Consider the following 19,215-nt stretch of genomic DNA (forward strand, 5'->3'; position numbering starts at 1 on the left):
TTCTTTCCTAGAGAACATCTAACACGAGCAGGATTATGCTTCATAGAAAACCACAGCAAATCCTTTCATATTCTTTCTGGGCCTGTTCTATTGCCTGACCCTTAAATAGGAGCTAAAAAAAAGGAAAAGGCCCAGAGACTGATTTCCTTCTTGACCTTGGTTTAAACAGAATACAGATCCTCCCATTTATCTATGGTGTAATGGGAAAGGACCTTGGACTTTACATCAGGAGCCAGACTGGTGTCCCATTTTTGCCACTTGCTAGATATGCAAACTTATGCAAGTGACTCCATTTTCCCATGAGTTTTAGTTTCCTTATCTGTAAAATGAGATAATCGACTAAAAGCTGAAAGGTTCATAGGGTCATGGATCTAGAAGAAGAAACTATAGAGGTCGTCTAATTCAACTCCCTCATTTGAGAGATGAATTTGCGACCCAGAGAGGTGAAGGTGCCAGTAATATAGGTAGTAAGTGGCAGCTGGGGCATCTAGGTGGCGCCACAGTGCACAGAGTGCTGGGCCTGGAGTCAGGAAGACTCATCTTCCTGAGTTCAAGTTTATAGACAAGTACTAGCTGTGCGACCCTGGGCAAGTCACTTAACCCTGTCTGCCTCAGTTTCCTCATTTGTAAAATGAACTGTAGAAGGAAATGGCAAATCACTCCAGTATCTTTGCCAAGAAAACCCCAAATGGAGTCACAAAGAGTCTAACAAGACTGAAATGACTGAACAACACAAGTGGTAGAACTTAGATTTGAACCCAGACCTTCTGACTCCAAATACAGCATGCTTTCCATTCCCCCACATTATCCCCAACTACTTGTGTGAAGCATGGATGTTGTGAGGATGAAAAGACATCATGTATGGAAAAGTGTATGCGAAACTTGGAAGCACTATACACAGATAAGGGATTATTTACCATACTTTTTATTGTTTTCCTTGGGACTAGCTTTCCAAATAGGTGGAATAAGTGGTTGCCTATGAAATGTACGTTTGTGATCATTCAGAAATAAGGTTTCCCCACCCACTAGTTGCTGCCTGAAATCCCACTATTAATAACTGATTTCTTTAGCCCCCATTAAAATCATGGAATCACAGATTTAGAGCCAGAAAAGACCTGAGAGGTCATCTAAGTGAGGAATGTAAATTGTAAAATAAATTGTCCTAAGTCACAAAGGTAGCATGTAGCAGAGCTGGTATTTGGATCCAGGTCCTTGGATTCCAAATCCAGGGTTTTCCCCACTCCACCCCACTCTCTCTTGATGCAGATCAACCTGGGAAGACAACACTTTAAGCTGATTAGACTCAGGTATAAATGGGTATCTAAGATCCTTGTCTGAGCTCAAGTTATTATCATGGGGGAGAAGAAGGGAGAGGGATGAATAACTTTTATCAGATTGCTTATGGGGGGCGGGAGAGAGAAAGGTAGAATTTGGAACTCAAAACTGAAAAAAACCCTGAATGTTAAAAATTGTTTTTACATGTAATGGGGGGGGATAAATTATTTTTAAAAGGGGGTGGGGGTGAGGAGGGCTGGGAGGTGGGGAGACAAATTTGGCACATTTTCCAAGAGCCCACTCTCTTCTCCCCAAAAGGATATTCCCCTTCTCTTGCCGATCCTGCTTAGGGCAATTCTACCCTCATAACCTTAGTTGTTTTACTTTTAATTAGGGACTTATAAATTGTTAATCTTCAGTGCAAGACCTTCTACCAATTGAAGTTCCTGCCCCTGGGTCCCGGCACTCTTACCTCTTTATTGATATAGCCATCCTTATTGATGTCATACAAATTGAATGTCCACCTCAGTTTCTCATGGACGGTTCCTCTCAGCAAAATTGACAGAGCAGTTACAAAGTCCTGTTAAGGGGTGGGAGCCACAAAGGACATGACCAGAAAAGCAACACTTGAAACCAGGAAAGCACAGTGATATGCATGTTACTGAGCAAGCATTCAGTGTTTGCTGAACAAATGCATGAATTAATGACCAAATGATTCTTGGGAGAAAACCCATCTTTGCGGCAGCCCTTGTGACCCTGAATCTGTTTTCTATTTATATCCTTGGTGCTTTGCACATAAATGCTTAATAAATACTTTTTTCATTCATTCATTCATGGATCAGAACAACTCAATTTACTGGAGGTAAACTTTCTGAGTTATAGAAAAGATATAAGGGCATGCTTCCTTTGTGAAGGGGAAGACCTACATTAATAATAAGAACAAATATAATGACCATTTACTTTTACTTTTTCATGTCTTATAATTCATGCAGCATATACATTACTATCTCATTTAATCCTTGTAATAACCCCGTGAGCTGGTCAGGGTAAATATTATGATATCCATTTTACAGGTCCCTAGGATCACAGATCAGAAACTAGAGGGGATCTTTTAGGCCAACTAGTCCAATTCCCATTTTATAGATGAGAAAACTGAGGCCCAGGGAAGGAAAGTGCCAGTACACACAGGTAGCATCAGATAAAGGACTTGAACCCAGGTCTGGTATACTGTCCTATGGAGCCTTCTATGATGGATAAAAGAAGATTTAAGGGAAGACATAACTGTCTTCAATATTTGAAGAGATATTGTGTGGGAGAGTGATTAGATTTGTCCTTGGCCCCAGAAGACATAAATAAGAGTAATGGGAAGCAGTAGCAGACAGGCAAATTTAGGGTCAATGAAAGGAGAAACTCTAACAATTAGAACTACCTAAAAAAGGTAATTGGCTGCCCTGGGAGATAGTCCATTTCTCCTCATCTTTAGGTCTCCAAGTATAGGCTGGATGACCATTTAATTAGGGTCATTCTTGGTCGAGTATGGGCTGAATTAGACGGTGTTGAGGATTCCTTTCAGCTCTAAGATTCTGTGAAACTGAGGCTCGGAGGATCAAAGGGATTTGCCAAGGATCATATAGCTAGTAAGTGGCAGGACCAAGAGTCAAACTGAGATTTTCTAATTCCATGTCCAATATTCTTTCTATCACACCAAGTTTCTGGGTTGAGGATAGGGATGGATTTCTTGTGTGTGTACCTAGTCATTGAGATTTTTTTTTTTTTTGCGAGACAATTGGGATTAAGTGACTTGCCCAGGGTCACACAGCTGGTAAGTGTCAAGTACCTGAAGCCAGATCTGAACTTGTGTCCTTCTGACTCCAAGGCCAGTGCTCTATCCACTGCACCATCAAGCACCCCTGTCATTGTGATTTCAATAAGGTGTTGTCTGCTGTTAGGGCCAATGGAAAAGAGTTAGTCCAATGAGTCTTTAGAAGGCTGTTATTTGCCCTTCATTTTTGAAGAAGACTAATGGCATCATGGAATGATGTCTTGACTTGTGAGTGAATTGGATTTAAGTGAGGCAGAGCTGCACGAAGTGGGTCAGCCTCATTCTCTCTTCCAGAGTCATCCAGATGGGAATTTGAGGGAAAGGTGATAGGGCAGCCTGAGCATTCGCTGCCTTAGAAGTCAAGAGAGTTCTCGTCCCAGCACTCTCACTAAGACGCTGTGTTACCTGGGGCAAGTCATTTCACTTTATAGGACCTCAGATTCCTATTCTATAAAATAAGGAAGATTGGCCTATGCATAAGATTCCTTTCAGTGATATAATTCTATGGTTCTAATTAATGACCATACCTCAAACTTTACAGAACCCGTCTGAGTAGTATCAAAGGCATTGAAGAGATAATGAGCATACATGCTTGCATCTGAAAAACAAGAAAGGGCATCTTTATTAGGGGGCTAAGGAGGACATAATACCACAAGAAATTGCTTTGGGAAGGCCCTTTCCCCTCATTGTGAGCCTTTTGCTGTGAATATAACCCCCTGTCTTTGTCAAGAGAAGAGCTAAGGAGCCAAGAGGGCATGGGTATGGAACTTGTAGAGTACCACACATATACCACGAGGCACCACACTTGGAGAGTATCCCTTCCCAATGGGGAGAATAGTTGTGTATGGCATATGATGGCCTGGGGTAGAATCTCTTTAAAACCTGCAAAAAATTACTTCTTTCTGCCTCCCTCCACTCAGCTCAACTTACCTCCATGTGGGAAAAACTGTGAGTATATCTGTTTGAATGTTTCTTCATTAACCACCCCACTGGGACACTCCTGTTTGGGAGAAAAGAGAAAGAGTCTCTGTGTGCTATCTGAATACTCCCTGCACAGATAACAGGCTGGGCAGATTGCATGTAGATTGGAACAGAGATGATTCCCATTCATCAGGCTGGATTTTCGTGCCAATCCCTGGGCAAGCAAGTGTTGTGCTTGATGTTAGCAGCCTATATTGCATTAATCACAATGCATAACGGGGCCATTACTAATCCCTATGGGACAGGGTGGGTAAACAACTAAATAAGATTAAGAAACCTGCCTATGATGAAATCACAAAGCCGAAGATAAAGGCAACTGTCAGGTTTTAGTGTTACTAAAGTAAGCAGTTTGGAGGTAGCCCAAGCACTGAAGCTGCCTGTTGACTAACTGGGGGGGGCGGGGAGGGGAACTGGGGAGGATTGAGATCAAATGAAAGTAACATTTAAATGCAGGTGAAGTTTATCCTTGATATTCTTCTTTCTCCATCCCCTCCCTTTGCACCTCTATCTCCCCTCCTGAAAAAAACTGCACCCCCTCCCCAGGTGCTTTGCCTACTCCACTATCTAGGGCTTTGGTATTAGACGTTAACCAAGTTTAATGTTAGCACAATATTCCTGAATTTTAATAATGGACTTTTGAAAGCCAAAAAGCTTTCAAGACTCTGTCTAGCGACAGAGTTTGGGGAATACATTCAGGTGGTGAAGGAAATATCTGGGACAGGACGAAGGCAATTGCTGCGTCTCCACCTCCCCAAAGTCCTTTAGCTATGGCCAGCCTGGGGATAAGCCAGGCTGAACTGGTGATGGACTTTGCTAGGAGATACCATACCTATAGCTGAAGCCAGAAACCTTCCTAACTTGGTAGGATCTGCTAGCACTTGCCCTCCCATGGCATAACCTTCCAGAACCCCAGACTCACTTCTACCCCATACATAGGAGGAGGACTTCAATGGCAGAATCCCATAGAAGTATTTAACCCTAATTGAGGAGCCTCCTGGGATCACTGGGTTCTTACATTTTTTGGGGGGTTCTTACATTTTTAAAGCCTCTGTATAGGACTTGTAGCTCCCTCTTGGAGAAGTTGGTCTGTGCCTCAAGCTGCTCCAGTCCCTCAGGCCGATGGCACACCATGGTCATCTCCAGCTCATCCTCAATTTTATCTGGAACCAGAGGAGACAACATTGGAGATGCTAGACTTTGGAGTCACTCCAGATCCATCAGAGGGCCTTCAGTATTCTAAGACTTCAAGGAATCCATGATCGGATAGTATCTGTAGCCTATTCTGATGGCAATCCATCTAAATGGCCTAGACATTATCTCCGAGTGATGATGTGAGCTGTAACAAATGTGGGTGGCTATCTTCCTTTTGACATTTGTGTATTGGAAGGAGGAAGGAAGGAAGGAGGAAGGATTTTATTAGGTATCCATGATGACTTTGGGGGGAAACAAGGTGATATTGACTGAAGGGTAGCAAGTATTCTATGATGTCTATGAGTAGAGGTCCCAGGACCCTAATGGTAATGCCTGTTGTAATCAGAAAGTCTCTGTTAACAAGTTGGGTCAATGTTAAATAAGACTGTGGTTAGGAGGCATAGTTCCTGGTATCCCTTCTGTTAGTACCCCTTTGCTCATTTGGTCGTGCCTGCTGATTGTGTATCCCCACCACACTCTAAGATCATCTTTGTTTTAGCCAGTCCATACCAAATGGAAACAGAATCCTAAGATCATAGCTTTAGAATTGGAAGGGACCTCTGGTGTCATCTAGTCCAACCTCCACCCCCCACCCCTTATCCTTACCTTATTTTATATATGAGGAAACTGAGGCCTGGAGAGGTTAAAGGACTTGTCTCATGTCACATAGGTAATAAGCATCTGAGGTGGGATTTGAAATCAGGTCTTCTGACTCTAACGGCCTTTTCACTGTAACATGACCTTACCCCATAATAAAACAGGTTTTCTATTTCTTCAGAATTTGACTCTACCCAATAGCCATGAAAAAAATCTCCCCAAATAGTTGTTCTAGCTATGTGACTGAAGCTTCTGAACATCCCTGACAGACAAGTAAGTGATAGGAATAGTAAGTACCACAACCTCTATCCCCACACCCCAAATAATGCTAATAAATAGAGGCAGATTTTAGAAATTTGTTAATATTTCACTGTTTGGGATTCTAGTAATTGTAAGAGAAGTAGGGACATGCTCAGAAAGTTTTAAAATAAATGCAACTTTATTACTTTTAAGCAATAATTTAAACTTAACTAATAAATTGGTAAGAATATTTGTAATTACCATCTCCATTGTATATAGATGAATACTTCTGAATCTGGCAAGGTGACATATTGTTCTCTTAAAATGGATTAAATGTGACTTTCTATAACCTTATTTACACTATTAATTTGTACTCTGTATGTAGAAAGGACACAGTAATAATTATAATAACTAACATTTATGTAGTGCTTACTATGTGTCAGTCACTGTGCTAAGCACTTTACAATTATCTCATTTCATCCTCACAACAGATAGCAGGTGTTATTATTATCTCTATTTTTCTGTTGAGGAAACTGAGGCAGAGAAAGGTTAAATGACTTACCCAGAGTTCCACATCTAGTGTCTGTGGCTGGATTTGAACTCAGATCTTCCCAAATCCCAGCCTGGCTTTCTATCTACTGTGTCACCGAGCCACCCCTATAGTTATACAGTGCCAGTGCAGACTAATCCAAATTACAAATGAACAGAGTACAAATTAATGAAGCTTTATTGTGGGGAAGAATAACTATCTTTCCTAGTACAAATAACCTTAGAAGAAGCCAGAGGATTGAATATAAACAGAAATAACTGCCATCTCACTGAATGCTGTGGGTTGAGTAGGACTGCTTCCTGAAGAGAAATAAGCATCTTCCTCTGAGTATTTCCAGAAGACTTTCTATGAATTTCCTACGCTAAAGAATTAATTAGCTACCTAAACTCTCTCTGATAGCTATTGTATGAACATCACCAAATCCATATATTGAATTCCTATAAATCTGGGCTGGAAAAAATAGTGACATGGTGAGTTACATACCCATGAACATTTATAAGGCATCATAAATCTCATGATAAGCAACACAACTACATGCTTACTACATAGCTCTGCGAGCATCCTTTGTGAGTACAGGTATACTGGGCTGTCCATACATAGTTTCCTACTAAGTGTTGATTTCTCTACTATGTTGTCAGTTTCCTGTGAAAGTGACCCCTTTCTTTTCTCTTCTATTCCACAAAAACTGGCATGTCAAAGTGAATTTTTCTTCTTATAGACCGTTCTGAAGGAATTACAATTTTGTAATTCTCCAAAGATAGGTCAGAATAATTTAAGCCTCTTTGTGAGAAATGCAAAATTCAGAACTGCCATCATATTTATTGTGTGAAAACATACTATTTTATCCTGGTGAAAAGAAAGCAGATTATCACAGACAAATAAGTCCCATTGTCTATATACAAGAAGCACTATAGCATTGTTGATTGAGAATTGGCCTCAAAGCCAGGAAGACCAAGGTTTAAATCCTGCCTCTGACACATACTAATGGTGTCATTCAGGACAAGTCTTTTAACCTCTTAATAATCTGGACCATTCCCTAAGACTAGATCTAAGTTGTAGAGAAGGTGCCGATTTGCATTGATAGAGGGAGCTTTGTCACCAAGTAGTTCTAGTGATATTAAAGGTCCAGTCCCTAGCCCAGATCATACCCAAGATGTGAAAAAGTCTTACTTCTTGGTATCCTTAATTATCCTATAGTTGGAGTTGAAAGCTCAAGTTGATATTACTTAAATATTGCCGATCTTTATATAATATTGCAGTAAATCAAATGGCCACTTAAGATGTTCTAAATTCAACTTATTTTAAAATAACAAGCCATTAGTTTAAAAAAAATCCATACCTATTTTATAGATCTGAGGGCATCTTTAGTGAGTACAGGTACATTGAGCTATCTATCTATTTACGCCTAATAAACGTTCCTCTCTACTGTATTGTCAATTTCCTCCAAAATTGATCCCCTTCCTTTCTCTTGCTTTTATCTGTCAAAGTAAGTTTTTCCTTTACAGACCATTAGATAGAATTGTAAGAAAGAAGAGTCTCTCTTGATTTACATTATAACTAAGAGTGGGGAAAAGAAAGTGTTAATATAAATAAGAAAAACAGATACAGCATCTCTGAGTAAGGATCACTTTTTTTTCCATTTTTTTGGTTTTTGTGTCTTATCACTACTTCTAAGTTTCTATCCTATCTAGAAACCATGAAAGCAGCCTATTTTTTCCTTAATAATACCTTATTTCTGTTTGCCTGCCCAGAGCTGAATGCTGCCTAATTTCATAGAAAGCAAAGCTTTCTTTGGACATCTGGGCAAATGCAAGCACAGGAATCCTATGTGGAACTGCATAGCTGAGTAAATTTGAGAGATTACTTCTGTTTCCAAATGATGGCTGCTTACCATAGGCTTTTATTAAAAATGTACCAAGTAATTATTGAAATATCAAATATTAAACCCACTTCATTAAGGCTAAACTGGGCTTTATTAATAAATGATTTGTTTACAGTCTGAGAGGCTGGATCAATTTCCACACCAAACCAACTATCTAATTTCTTTTTATTTGACTATTGACCATCAGACTTCTTTTGGGAACTTCACTTTAACTCTTTTACCTAGTGTTTCTGTACAAAGAGGTTCTGTTAGCTTGCCCAGTGGTCTGGCCTAAATGGAGACAGATTCTCAGAATGTCTTAATACCGAGGGAAGGAGTTTCGTTATTAATATTGCCCTCGCTGTAGCACAAGATGAGAGATTTCTCCTCTCTGGTTTCTCATCAATATTTATCTTTTGTAAAGATTTCAGAAGGGATTCCCAAAGTCTCCCATCTCAGCCTACTTCCTTCACAATGCCCTCAGTCCATTCAAGGCTGTCACAGAGGATCTAGGAGAAGCTCCCAACTTCCTCTGGTTGGTGGGAGGAGGAAACAGGAAATAGGAAACAGGATTCTGATTTCCAGTATTTTTCTTTTTCTTTCTGCAGAGCTTATAAAAGGAACCTCTAAGAACAGAAAGGCATTTTGATATACTAATGGACCATCCTCTAGGCTGAATCTGGACTGTGAGGAAGAAGTTTAATTATAATAATAATGAGATGAGAGTAATAGTACCTTACATTTATATAGTTCTATTGATTTTTTTTTTTTTTTGAAACTAAGTCTTTCTATCTTGCCCAGGCTGGAAATGCAGAAAGCCTCAAAGGCCTGATCCCATTGCAGATTGGCACAGGATCCTGTTTCTGACCTGGCCCAGTTCACTCCTCCTTAGCAGAGTGAGGGGGTCCCTCACTCTTGGGGCTCACCATATCAGTGCCAGACTTAGTTTAGATACCTGACCAGCTTAGCACACTGAGCCCAAGTGATCCACTAGCTTACATCTTCCCAGCAGTAAGGACTACAGGGATGTGCCTCTCTTGGCCAGGTCTACTGATTTTTCAAAGAACTTCCAACATCTATTACTCTTTGATCCCCACAAAACCCCTGAGAGGTAGGTAGGGCACATGTTATTATCTCATGTTATTATTTAATGGGTAAGGAAACTGATACACAGAAAAATTAGGCAACTTTCTGTTTATCATATTTTCTACTTTTATTTGTCACAATAAAAGGGGGTTCTTGCACTGGGGGAGAGGTTGGATTAGATACCTTTTGAGGCACCTTTCAACTCTAAGACTCCATGATTCTGGCTGCTATAAGGTCAAACAACTTATAGTGACATAACTGGAAGTAGAACCCAGGTATTTTGTTTCCCAGTGCTCCACTCAGCCATGGAAACAAAATCTTACTGACTTGGTTTTATTTGCAGTGAGTTAGATCTGGGGATGTGCTCATTCGTCTAGGTGCTTTCTTCTTGCCTTCCATCTACGTACTGGAATTAGGAATAAAGCATATTTTGCTGAAGTGCAGCAAACGAGCATGTCCACGAACATGCCTACAGAGGGCACTGCTTCTTAATGCTGCCCCTTCCTCCCCACCTCGAAAAGGCCTTCCCTGCCAAGGTGGACTTGCTAACAAGGGACTCAGAAAAGGAGGCTACTGATGATCATAATTAGTATGTATTGAACACTGACAAAGAAGCTTTTCCTGTGATGGGTATGTGACAAGATAGTCAAATGAGTTTACATTTACCTCTCTGATACTGGTAATACCAGCCGGTGATGTCTAGGAGAAAGTAAGAAAACATTTTACCAATCCTATTCTTTAAAAATAACAACATTCACTTTGTTTTTCAATGGAGATGCTGCTTTGAGGATTGGGATCCCTTTAGTATGTTCCCCTGTCCCACTTTGAGAGGAATTTTGCTCAATTGTACTTGGGAATTGGAATGGCATCTTCCCTAACTTGGACCAAGAGGCAAAGGAAAAGTTGCTACCCCTGAGGCAGCATGGACACTACCTGTGTGCTCAGTCATGTGACCAAAGAGGAATGGGATGGGGGTGGGGTGGGGTGGGGTGCATGTTGAGATGTAGATGAGATCCAGTGGATGTAGGTGGTTCTGAAGATTAGTTGGTGAAAACCTTTCAATGCAAGCCCTCTCATCACACCATTTTCCTACCTCCAATTTTACTTCCCTAGAAAGGAAATCAGAGAATCTTAGAATTTCCTTTCCCTTCATGACATCTTTAGATAACTCAGTTGAGGAAAAGGAGTATTTGCTTCTGTAGAAAAAGGTGGTCTTGCATGTGTGGACAATACAGCAGGGGATTGTATATGCACTACTACACTTAGGAATCATTTGGCACTTAGTGGATCAGAAACAAATCTAAATAAGGTTGCAATAGAATTAATTGATTCTTGCCAGGTCATAGGAATAGGGAATCTTCAATGCATTGAAATGCAATTCAACAGGCATTTATTTATGAAATACCTACTCTATGTTAGAAGTACTAGGCATACAGACACACAGTTCCTGCCCTCAAAGAGCTTACATTCTGTTGGATAGGGAAATATCAAATTCACTGCTTTCTTGTGTTCTCTTCTCAAGGTAGCTTTTAGGCAGCCCAAGCCTTTTAACATAAACTCCCCATCTAGTACTTGTAGACTATTGTGGTCAGTGCTTTGTGTTGCTATCAGGAAGAAGTGTGAGAGTGAGTGACTCACTCCAGGAAGATCAAGAGGCCAGAAGGACAAGTCCCCATATTTTTTAATATGCCACTCTGTGCAATGACTGAAAAATCATAATTTGACCTTGAGTGATTGAATTATTGAATGATTGATTGATTTTTATGTGACAGAAATCTATGTAGCTAGGAATGTTTCCTATGCTTTATTCCTATAATTCTTGTGCCAATATTCCCAAATACCTTATACCATCAAACTCAAACTTTCAGCCTGTTAAAGATGTGGCATTTGGGAGAATCTGGGTTCTTGAAGGCTGGGCCAGTGAAGCATAAACTTTCTTAGGTTCTATCAGGCTGTGAAGGCTTTGAGAATAGTTCCAATAACAGACTAGAACAGCCACTATACGCTGAAGATCATCGATTTAGAATGTGAAGGGCCCTTGGAGGCTGTTTGGCCCAACCTCATTTCATAGATCAGATGAGATTGAGACCCAGAGAGATGACCTGAGAAGTCCATGGTCACACAGGTAGTAAATAATTTGTGGCAAAGTCAGGCTAAGAACCTAAGACTTCTGACTCCAAGACCAATGCTCTTCCTACTATGCCTCTCAGCTTTTGGCCATGGCAATCCATGAAACAAAGAAAATCTATGGGCCACAGATACACTTAACATTTTTACAGTAAGTCATACTGATCTTGACATTCTTGCTATAAATTAAACCAGAAGACAAAAGGAAATTGCAGTCAAATGGAAGGATTGGTCACAAGTTCTCCTTGGAGAGGCAAATAGAGAAGCTGGTAGAACTGATTTTATCATGTGTCTAAGGGCAAAGAGAAAGATTGCATGGGATGTTTGTTCATCTTGTCTTGTAGTGATTATGACAAGCTTGGGCAAAAAGACCACTATGAGGATAACTATACTAATGTCTGTTGCAAGGGATGAAAGGATAGATAAATTCTAGTAAGAACCCAATAGACCCTTTGAATTGAATTTGCATATGCTCTAATACTCAGTTCCTTATACCAATGGTTCTCAAAATATTTGGTCTTAAAACCGTTTTATACTCTTAAAAATTATTGAGGACCCCAAAAAGCTCTTCTTTGTGTGGGTTACATCTATCAGTATTTACTGCATTAGAAATTAAAACATCTTAGTATTTTTATGAAAACAGTTTTGACCTTATAGACACTCAGAAAGGGTCTTGGAGATGCCAGTGGGTCCCTGGACCACACTTTGAGAACCGTTGTCCGATGCCAATGAAATCAAATGTCTGGTCTCTATTCCAATCTGGTTCTGTAGTGGTCTCTTTCTGGATTTAGGGAAGAGAAATATAGTTCATGCTCACAGAGAACTTATCTTGCTATAATTTGTTAATATCAAAAACAAAGGACATGGTGAGGACATGTGCTAGTCTGTGAAATTAGGCACCCAGATGGACTCCCTTTGTTCTGACCAAGGACAAGCAATAGCAATTAAGAGCCCCTGTGGAGGAAAGGGGTTTAGTCTGACTTTAGTCTGACAAGACTGCTTCAGGTTTGGTGAAACTGAAATTGTATTTTGCTCCCTGGGAGTATATAGTCTCCCAATGCTTTGAACATTAAAAAATTAATATAAACAACTCCTTTATGCATTTATACTTGTCTTTAAAAATGCTGTCGAAAGGGCTGCCAGATACCCCACATTTCTTCCCTAGTAGCAGTAAATTGTGTAATTTTAAAGAGGTAAATGAGATTAAAAATCTTCACAATATGCATTAAATTTCAGTGAGGTCCACTGTTCCCAAAGTCACAGGAAACAGAAAAGCCAGGCTAGAGAGGTCATTAGATCCACCTCTCCAGGTTACACAGGAGAGCAAACTGGCTTCCCAAACTATCTCCTGACATTAGACTCTTCTGGGCCTGCCTGAAAGACAAGGAATCTTTGGGTCTTTCAGGGGATCCTGGTGGGCCATGGTTTCCTGGGGCAAAGGGCTAATCAGGCCTCTTCAGATATTTTGATGAGCTGAGCTGATTCTAGAAAGCAAAGTCATCACAAGACTTCTCCCTTCAGGGAGTCACATAAAACTGTTCTGTACCACCTGTTTGCTCCCAAACTTTGAGAATCTTGGGATCACTGATTTAGAGATGAAAAGAACCTTAGAGACCATTTCATCCAATCCCTTTCTATACAGGGCAGCTAGTGGAGCAATGGAAAGAGGGCTGGGCCTGGAGTCAGGAAGACTTCCTTAGTTCAAATCCAGCTTCAGTCACTTCCTATCTGTGTGACCCTGGGCAAGTTACTTAACCCTGTTTGACTCAGTTTCCTCTTCTGCAAAATGAAATGGAGAAACCACTCCAGTGTCTTTGCCAAGAAAACTCCAAATGGGGTTAAGAAGAGTCAAACACAACTGAAATGACTGCATAACAAGAAAGTGAAGACTGAGACAGGTTGCATAGCTAATAAGTGTCTGAAGCGAAATTTGGATTCGGGAGTTCCTGACTCCAAGTTCTGAGCTCTATCCACTAAATTTTCTGTTTTCAGCTTTGCTATTTCCTCTATTAGATAGTATAATCCTTTATTTTAGGGAGTGATCTTCTTTATCCCAAACAGCCAGCACAGTGCCTAGCACATAAGTAGGTGCTTGATAAAATGTTTGTTGATTGAACAAATGAATGAATAAGACCCCACCCAGGAATGAGCCAAAGAAGTCAGGTTGGGAAGATGGGAGAGGCTGCTTGTCAACTGGATGAGCCAGAAGCATCCAAGGTGGGGAATTCAGAAAGTATTAAAGGGAATTGAGTACAAATTGGGTTGCAAGACCTCCTAGGAGGCTAGCCTCAGATTAGAGATCTGCTAAACAGGAGGCTCCAAAGAGAAAAAGAAACTCAAAGCTTAGTGTCTTTTTCCTTAGCTAGGCATTCACTGAATCACAGATTCAGAACTGCAAGGATTCTTGGAGGTCATCTAGAAAAACCCACTTATTTTATTTTTTATATTCAATTTTTTTAATTTTTAAATTTTTTATTTTATTTTATTTTCAGATACAAATTCTCTCCCCCCCACAATGAGAAATCAAGAAAAACAAAGCCCGTTACAAAAATGTACAGTCAAGCAAAACAAATTTCTGCATTGGTCATGTATATTATATGTCTATGTCCATGTCTGTATCTATCTGGTGCAGTGAATAGAATGCCAGGCCTGAAGTCAGGAAGACTCATCTTCCTGAGTTCAAATCCAACCTCAGACACTTACCAGCTGTGTGACCCTGGGCAAGTCACTTAGCCCTGTTTATCTCAGTTTCCTCATCTGTAAAATGCACTGGAGAAGGAAATGGCAAACCACTCCTGTATCTTTGCAAATAAAACCCCAAATGGGGTCAACAAGAGTTGGACACAACTGAAACCATTGCACAACAGCATATCTATCTATACTATCTATCTCATCTATGTCTATATTTTTTATATCTATTTCTATAATTTATGTCTATCATCTATTTCTATAATCTGTATCATCTATGCCTATATCTATATCACCTTCATCTCTGTCTTTATCTCTGCAGGTGGGTTGCATGAGTCTTCTGGAATTGTCAACCCCCTTATTTTTCACATAAAAATAGGAACAGGAAAAGTTAAGTGACTAATCTGAAATCACTTATGTACTAAATAGCAGAGCTGGGGATTCAAAGCCAGGTCCTCTGCCTCCAGGTCCAATATTCTTTGTACTATACCTCATCAATCCCCTCTCAGCTACTCTCCCATTCCTTCTCCCCACTGAGCCTTCTGAAAATAATGTCGATGTATTACTTTCCAATAGAGTGTAAGCTCCTTGGGGGCAGGGACTTTTTGATTTATGTCTTGGTATCACCATGACCTCTAGTTGTGCCTGGCATGTATGAGCCATCTTAACAAAGGCTTGCTAAATGGACAAATCTCCAGATAGCTAACTGTAAATGTGATTTGTGGTACCAAGAATGCTCAGAATAGCCAACTTTTTTTCTTCAGGCAAATTTAAAGTTATTTCTTATATCAGATCTGAATTCTTGAGGTAGAGTTTAAAGGTTTCCAAAGTTCTTTGCATGTATTATTTCATTTGATACTCACAATAGCTCTGTGAGGTAGTTGCCCCTATCATTCCCATTTACAGATGAGGAAACTGAGGCTGACAGGGGTTAAGTGATTTGCTCAGGGTCACATAGTATCTGAGCCAGGATTTGAATTTAAGTCTTTTGTCCCACATCCAGTATTCTACTCATTATACCACCTAGGTGGATCATGCCTACAGACAGAAGTCCCTTTGTCCCCGAGAGAAAACTTCAGGCATATAATTTCCCTCTGGAAAATGTCTTCGAATAAAATAGTTAATGATTTACTCATGGGCACCCTGATCTGCTCCTTAGAGGTTTCCCCTCTACAGTTAGAGGGAATCTCCAGGAAGCAGCAGCCTTTGTCACCTGAGAGTATTCAGAGGCTAGTTGGATATCCTCTTACCACTTCCCCTCTGGCCTCAGTGAGACATTGGCCCAGAAAGAATTGTAGAGAATAGTCAATTACTTGGCATTAAACTGAATAGCCAAGGGACATCTGGGCCAGGCCTTGGAGAAGTGATTAAGAATGGAGTTCTAGGGGGTCAGCTAGGTGGTGCGGTGGATAGAACACTGGCCCTGAAGTCAGGAGGACCTGAGTTCAAATCAAGCCTCAGACCAAACACTTGACACTAGCTGTGTGACCCTGGGCAAGTCACTTAACCCCAATTGCCTGAAAAGAAAAAAAAATAGAAAAAAAAAAAAGAATGGAGTTCCATAAAGTGATAATGGGTCTCAGAAAGAAAGACCAAGAATGAAGTATAACCTACGGTCGGGCTTTATTCTTCTTCCCACCCGATGAGCCGAAATGATGGTATATCCTTAAAACAACCCTTAGGAGCTGGAGGAAAAAGAAGTCCTGGAAAGTGATACTGGTGCATTTCAATTTTAAGGTAGGGAAACTGAGGCAGAAAGGTTTGTTCAAAGGACTACTGTGTCAGTCTTTATATTCAGGCTGTTATACAATTCCTGTGTTTTTTAATTGCCAGACACCCCTCATACAGAGAATAATAAGAATAATAAATAACTAGGATTCACATAGCGTTTTAAGGGTTGCAAAATACTCTATGAATCATCCTCACAACAATCATGGGAGGTTGGTGCTTTTATCACCCCTATTTTATAGATGAAGAAATTGGCGCACAGAGGTTAAGTGACTTCACTTGCACAGCTAGAAAGTATCCAAGTCTGGATTTGAATTTGGGTTTTCTTGACTCCAGGTACAGAACTGTATTCACTGCCCCACCTGGCTGCCTCTGTGAAACTTTCCTGACTCCACCTTGTTGCAGTGAGGGCTAGGGTGATTTTGTGGTCATGTAAGGACTCTGTATAGCGTCATTTATAAAAAGGCAGCCTCTGTTTATAAGCAATGGGCAAAGGCCTTTGGAAGCATTTAATTTTTCAAATTAAAATTAAAAGCTAGGTGGCACAGTGGATATAGTGTTAAGCCTGAAGTTAGGAAGACTCATTTTCCTGAGTTCAAATCTGGACTCAAACACTAGCTGTGTGACCCTGGCCAAGTCACTTAACACTGTTTGCCTCAATTTCTTCATCTGTAAAACAAGCTAGAGAAGGAAATGGTAAACCACTCCAGCATCTTTGCCAAGAAAACCCTAGATGGTCAAGGTCAAGAAGAGTTGGGCATGCCTGAAAAACGACTCCGTAACAATTTTAAAAAGCATTTTGAACATATGTCTATATTCCATTTTCCCTGCTCAGATTTGAGCTTTAAGAGTTGGAAGACATTGTAGAGGTTATCTTAGCCACATGGAGGAAGCATTGTCTAATAAAGACCATTTGATTTACAGACAGGGAACTTGGTTTTGAATTAAGGCTCTGACACTTGCAATCCCTGTGACCTCAGAAAATCACTTAACCTCTTTGTCTTCAACCTCCTCTTATGTAAACGGTGAGAATGTTTGACTAGATGATTTCTAACATCCCTTCCAGCTCTGTCTATGATCCTAATTCCCTCAGTAATGCATGAATCTCTTTTGCAAAGTGGACTCACACCTTTGCTGGTGTACTTCCAGTGATGGTAAGCTCATTATCTACTGAGAGCATTCATTGCACTTCTTGGACAGTTGTAATTATCAGCAAATCCTTCCTTATTTTGAACTAACATATGTCTCACCCCATTAGTCACCCTGAGAACCAGCATGACAGCAGATAGAGGGCTGGACTCAGGTTGAGGAAGTATAGGGTTTCTATCCTGCCTCAGATACTAATTTTGTGATCCCAGGAAAGTTACAGGATCACAGACTGATAGGATTTAGAGCAGAAAAGGTAATCAGGGGTCATGTGGTCCAATCCATATTCAGAAAAAGAACTCATCCTGCCTCAGCAGAAAGACTTTCAGTGAGATATGCTGAACTCATTACCTCCTGAGGCAGCCCTTTCCATTTAGGAATATTTCTAATTTTTAAGAAGTTTTCCCTGACACCCTTAAATTTACCTTCTTTACAATGTCTTCCTGTTGCTCCTGGTTCTTCCCTGAGGTCAGATAGGACAAGTCCACTCTATTTCCCTTATGATAGCACTCAAATACTGGAGCACAGTGGTTTTGCTCTCCCTCCTTGCCTTCACTAAACTATACATCACCAGTTCTTTCACCTGATACTTATAAGTCATTCATTCACTAACTCACTCATTCATTCATTTATTCATTCTCTCTGAAGTCAGAGGACCTGGGTTTAATTCTTTCTTCTTATGACTTTGGGCAAGTCATTTAATCTTCCTGAGCCTCAGTTTCCTCATCTGTAATATGAGGTCATTGGCCTAGATGTCCTCAGAGGGTTCTTCCAGCTCTAGCTCCTATGAGTGCATGAAAAATTCCCAGATTTTCCCCAAACTTCAATCTGACCCTGCCTCCTCCATCTTGTAGTTGTGAAGTGAAGTCTTTGAACCTGTGTATAAGGCTTTAAATTTTTCTCTATTAAATTTCATATTACAAGATACAACCTGATGATCTAACCTATCAAGATCTCTTCGGATGTTGACTGTTATCAAGTGTGTAAACTACCCCTCCCAGTTTTTGGCCCTCTCTGAGTGTCCATAGATCTTTGAGACTCAATATCCTCATCTGTGAAATGGGAGTGCTAATAGTACCTACTCCCCCAATGGTAGTTATGAGGTTCAAATAAGATAATATATGTAAAGTATTTTGAAAACCTTAAAGTGCTATAAAAATGCCAGTTATTATCATCACCATCATCACTGGTCCAAGACTTTCCTCTGAAGAAGTACAGAATGTCTCTAATCCCATTTCCTCAGGACAACCCCTCAGATATTTAAAGACAGTGATCTTCACCAGGGGTATGTTGGTAAATATTTAACTACTGAATCTCTGGAGAAAAACTCCGCCCACAACACACTTTTAAGTTTAATCTCCAGTATTAACACTTTTCCCATCACTTTCTTAATTCTATACAATCAACAAACCAGTGAGTCAAGCCCTGATTTGTAGCAGTTGCCTGTCTCAGAGGTAGAAATGCTCCCACTGAAAATGTAATAATTGGCTTGGAGCCCTGAGCAAGCTAGCTCGAGCACACCCCTCACTCCCACCTAAATGTACTATCCTTTGGATTAAGAGTCTTAGGTTCATGTTGAATGGCAATTGGCTGGCATTGCTTTTATATATTTTAACATTAAATAAAATGAACAGACTTTGATTAAGCCCTATGGTCAATATATCAAGCTCAGTGCTGCAGAAGATACACAGATAAATATTTTCTCTGACCTCATGGAACTTACAATCTAAAGGGTGTTCCAAAAGCGTTAGTGCAGTTCTAACTATCAAAGCTTAAAACTTTGGAGACATCCTGTTTAGCTAGTACATAGATAGCTATAAAACAAATTAGAATGTGAGGAGTCCATAAAAGTGCAAATACATGCTATGAGTTCAGGTGGAAAAGAGATCACTATTGTTTGACAAGGTCAGGCTTCCTGGTGTG

The 19,215-nt window shown here is 40.2% G+C and overlaps 1 protein-coding gene across 3 annotated transcripts in view; it reads right to left on the reverse strand.

Annotated features, from left to right (window-relative positions):
* Window positions 1–19,215, reverse strand: part of KCNIP1 (potassium voltage-gated channel interacting protein 1) — a 139,393-nt gene that overhangs the window by 13,993 nt on the left and 106,185 nt on the right. For all 3 annotated transcript variants that reach the window (XM_027841831.1, XM_027841830.1, XM_027841829.1), the window contains exons 2-5: window positions 5,114–5,238; window positions 4,028–4,097; window positions 3,625–3,695; window positions 1,748–1,855 (exon numbers count right to left, since the gene is read on the reverse strand). In XM_027841831.1, the coding sequence (XP_027697632.1) occupies window positions 1,748–1,855; window positions 3,625–3,695; window positions 4,028–4,097; window positions 5,114–5,215 (351 nt within the window). In that variant the 5' untranslated portion in view covers window positions 5,216–5,238. The remainder of the gene's footprint in view (window positions 1–1,747; window positions 1,856–3,624; window positions 3,696–4,027; window positions 4,098–5,113; window positions 5,239–19,215) is intronic.

Source organism: Vombatus ursinus, unplaced genomic scaffold (genome assembly GCF_900497805.2).
Source record: "Vombatus ursinus unplaced genomic scaffold, bare-nosed wombat genome assembly UNPS02014863.1, whole genome shotgun sequence".
Lineage (NCBI taxonomy): Eukaryota > Metazoa > Chordata > Mammalia > Diprotodontia > Vombatidae > Vombatus > Vombatus ursinus.